Below are 4,078 nucleotides of genomic sequence, written 5' to 3'. Positions count from 1 at the left end.
AATATGTAATTTCATATTAATTCTCCAAAGAAAATACTGTTTAACATTATACTATTAATGTTAGTAGAGAAGTCACTCAGTAACAAAACATCTGTACTTTGTGTAATGGCAGCAAACTTCTATGAACGTTAGTTTTTGATAGTTAACTTGTTCCTTCACCATATTAGGTATAGTTTTGAAACAAATTGCCTTGAAGTTTTAGATTTAAAAGAAATATCCTGTATGGCTTTTAAAGTATGTAGCCTAAAAAAACACAGACAACTGAAATAAACATGGTACAGAATAATCTTTATTTAGTTACATTTCCCAAACCAAGCTAATATCACCATAATTTTCTAGTTAAAATCTTGTAATATTTTTATATATCACTGAAGACCTTAGCAGAAAAGCTCAAAGCACCAATGAGACATTAAGTTTATTTGCAAGTTAGCAAAACATATTCAAAGTAAATAAAGAACACCAGCAACTCCAGATAAACATGTTATTTCAGGTGTAAACTTACATATTACACCCACTGAAAGGAGCATACTAGCTTTTGGAATAAACCTATTTATGATTGAATAAACTAAAACTGATACATCATATTAAGAATTGACACAGATTGAACACCTCTTATATATCATCAATATCTATGTCATCCTCACTGTTCTCCACTCCTGCAGTGGTGGAAACTGGCTTAGGTTCATCCTTCACTTCCTGAATTTTTGTGCTGATGTGTCGGTCTGAATAAACAACCTATATTAAAAAGGAATAACACTTCAAATAACTCAGCTTTTAGCAAAGTCTAAACAATGATTTATTGAAGCTGTAAGTACTAACTGGAGTACTGATATCGTACTAAATTAACGTTTTTGTGTCAAGAAAACCTTATTATCAGCCCAAAATTTCAGCTGCTTCCAGAGATAATTATATGCTGAAACCTTGAGCAAACTTCAAATTTTGATTTTAACAGTGCTTCCCCAGGCCAAGCACCCAGGATTTGGGCTCTAGGACTGAGCTAAAACCCTATTTTTAGCATTTTCAGGTTTAACAAAAAACATTCGCAGATTTAGTGACAATATCGCAAGTTTTTATCTCCCATAGTAAGCAGTAGTAAATTTAGTCTTTTTGGTGGACATCACACCTTGGAAGATGTACCATACCTGTGGTGTTGTGTTGTTGACTTTACCTTCTTGGCTAAGTTCAAGCATAGTTGTGTTCTTGGCTATTTGTTCTTTGTTTTCAGTGTATATACGAAGGTCTTGACTTTTGTGTCAGTGAGATAATTCTCATCTTCATCAATGGTAATATTCTTCTTGAACTTCACAAGAGCCCTAGAAGTATTGCTAGACATTTCATCTTCATCACTCTCCAAAGGAAAAGTGTAATCAATCCTTCTTTGGGCCTTTAATTTGCTCTGTAGCCATTTCCCACCTCCTTTTTGTGCCATTTTTAACCTCTGGGTCTAAACCGTCACATCCACACTTACATCAAGGGTATTTCCCACAAGTACCACACATACGCACTGTGCATTTATAAGCCATTCTTCTTTTCCTGTATTAATGTTGCTTTATCAATACAAGATCAGTACACTTTCTCACTGAATGTTGATATCTGTTGAGTAACTAGTCGTGGATCTGGTTTTCACAAAGTGTGGGGCAATTGCCTGCTTTTTGTCCAATCAGGTTTTGGTAAAAACAATCCAGAATGACTTGAAAAATGTGGTTCTGCAAAATCCTAGGTGCTTTGCCCGTGGACGCACTGTTAAAAACCTATGCACAAATTAAGGAATTTCTTTATTTTTCCTACCGTTATACAAATTTAACTCTGCAAAACTTAATATTGTTTCTCTTGAAATTCTAAGCTTATTAAATTTTTGAAAATTCAAGTTTAAATCCAACAAAGTGATAGATGTTATGTACAATTTCTAACAACCAAAAAAAATCAGCACATACTTCCACTGCCTCTTCTTCTTCGTCAGAGGATGATTCTTCTTCTTCAGCTTCTTGCAGCCATTTTATGAAAGGTTTAGCCTTCTCATGGATCTCTTGAGCAATCTCCTTGCTAACATATTTTTTTGAAACCTGAGCAATTAAAATTAACCACTGAAATTGGATTCAAAAGGAATTCATTTATAGCACACAATTCTGAATTTGTTTTGAACTGCATTCCCTAGAATTTTGAACATACTGCTTATTGAAATAAGACAGCTGTGTTTCTACTACAGCAGCCAATTTATATGAAAAAAATCTACAGAATCTAAAAAGACACTACCTACTGCTGTTAGCAGTTTCACTGGTTATCTTATTCTGCACAGACTACCATAATGAAAAAGTTAGTTCTTGTAAATACACTAGTATGAAGTTAAAAATATAACTGTTACAGTAAAAGATGTATTTATGTACTATAATTAGATAAGTTTGACCTCCCAAGTCTGTTTATTGCTTTCAATACATGTATCAAGTCTTAATAAAATAAGTATTTTCAAATTTTAGTAACACAGGATGAAACTAACACCATGGTGTTTGTCAAAAAATGAATTCAACTTCAATGACAATTCATTTATCATACTTGCCACTTCAGCAAGCATCAATGGAACTTACTAATCAATTAACTGTTCACCTCCTTAATTGATTACTCATAATCCTTAGATAATTAAATTAAAAATAGTAATAATTGGAAACACTCCTTTTGATTAGGTTATTTCCATAGTCATGACACTACCTTGAATTTTAAAAAAATTTTAAACTCACTTCAATTAGTTGGTTATTTTTGCACCATTACTCGAATTAATCATGATTTCAATTAATTATTTTATGTGACAATCAATATCATTGATTACCCGAGTTAACTGTTCAGCCCTAATACTGAAATTAAGTAAATAAAATTAACCATTCTCTGCCAAATTAATAATAAACATATTTTAAAAATTACTAATTTGGTTACCTTTTTGTCCCAGTCAATTAAGATCTCTTCCTCCAATATATCTGTATCATAAAAAGTCTTTAAAATATGAGGGATTTTATTCATCAGACTGTCTTTATGGAGCTTCACTACCTGTTCTAAACCACCCAGTAAATACTTCTGAGCTTTGTGGTTTTCATGGGTGAACTGAAGAAAAAAAGGTAGATGTAGTACCATTAAAACTTTCATGAACTTACTACAAAAGTTACACAGAAACTTCAATGTCATTCAACCTTACAATGAATAGCTAAAACATCATTTCATGAAGACTAAGCATCCTCAATTCCCCAATAACAAAGAATCTGCATAATACAAGAATTTTACTCAAACTATACTGCTTAATACATTTTTTCCACAAATTATATTGTTTAAACACTTACTCTAAGGAATAACATACGATGCAGTTTTATTTGGTGGATAATATGCTCATCAAAAAGTAATTCACAAAACACCAAAGGAGCCTTATCCTTGATATCCAGTCGTTCTGCTTCAGCCAGAATCTCTTTAATTGTGCTGTCAAGTGTGTTGTTGTCCTTATGTTTCTGTTGAAAACAAGGCAAACTAGCTAGTTCAAACACTATATAATGATTTCAAAAATACAAACAATGAGTTGTTTTGTTTTTTTTACACGTGTTATGATTACCTATTTTTACATGTTTTAAATCTTACAAACAAGCTTAGCTATTCAAAGGAACAACATGAAGAGATTTCATACTGCACTAAAAAACAAATACAGAATTAAATTTTAGTACTTCAAAAATATTACATTTTTTCCACCTTAATATTTGTATATTTACAATAGGACATTACTTCCTGCACAGGGTGTAGATTGTCGTTTACAGACAAGCTAGTGGGGAAATATTACTTCCTGCACAGGGTGTAGATGGTCGTTTACAGACAAGCTAGTGGGGAAATATTACTTCCTGCACAGGGTGTAGATGGTCGTTTACAGACATGCTAGTGGGGAAATATTACTTCCTGCACAGGGTGTAGATTGTCGTTTACAGACATGCTAGTGGGGAAATATTACTTCCTGCACAGGGTGTAGATTGTCGTTTACAGACATGCTAGTGGGGAAATATTACTTCCTGCACAGGGTGTAGATTGTCGTTTACAGACATGCTAGTGGGGAAAT

The 4,078-nt window shown here is 32.9% G+C and overlaps 1 protein-coding gene across 1 annotated transcript in view; it reads right to left on the bottom strand.

The window, feature by feature from the left end:
* Positions 1 to 267: 267 nt before the first annotated feature.
* LOC106460948 (eukaryotic translation initiation factor 5-like) overlaps positions 268 to 4,078 on the bottom strand; it is a 26,583-nt gene continuing 22,772 nt past the window's right edge. Inside the window, exons 10-13 of the mRNA XM_013920705.2 lie at positions 3,324 to 3,485; positions 2,926 to 3,090; positions 1,935 to 2,063; positions 268 to 735 (exon numbers count right to left, since the gene is read on the bottom strand). Coding sequence (XP_013776159.1) covers positions 613 to 735; positions 1,935 to 2,063; positions 2,926 to 3,090; positions 3,324 to 3,485 — 579 coding nt within the window. The 3' untranslated portion in view covers positions 268 to 612. The remainder of the gene's footprint in view (positions 736 to 1,934; positions 2,064 to 2,925; positions 3,091 to 3,323; positions 3,486 to 4,078) is intronic.

The sequence above is a fragment of the Limulus polyphemus genome, unplaced genomic scaffold (genome assembly GCF_000517525.1).
Source record: "Limulus polyphemus unplaced genomic scaffold, Limulus_polyphemus-2.1.2 Scaffold867, whole genome shotgun sequence".
Taxonomy (NCBI): Eukaryota; Metazoa; Arthropoda; class Merostomata; order Xiphosura; family Limulidae; genus Limulus; species Limulus polyphemus.
This window is presented reverse-complemented; position numbering and strand designations above follow the sequence as displayed.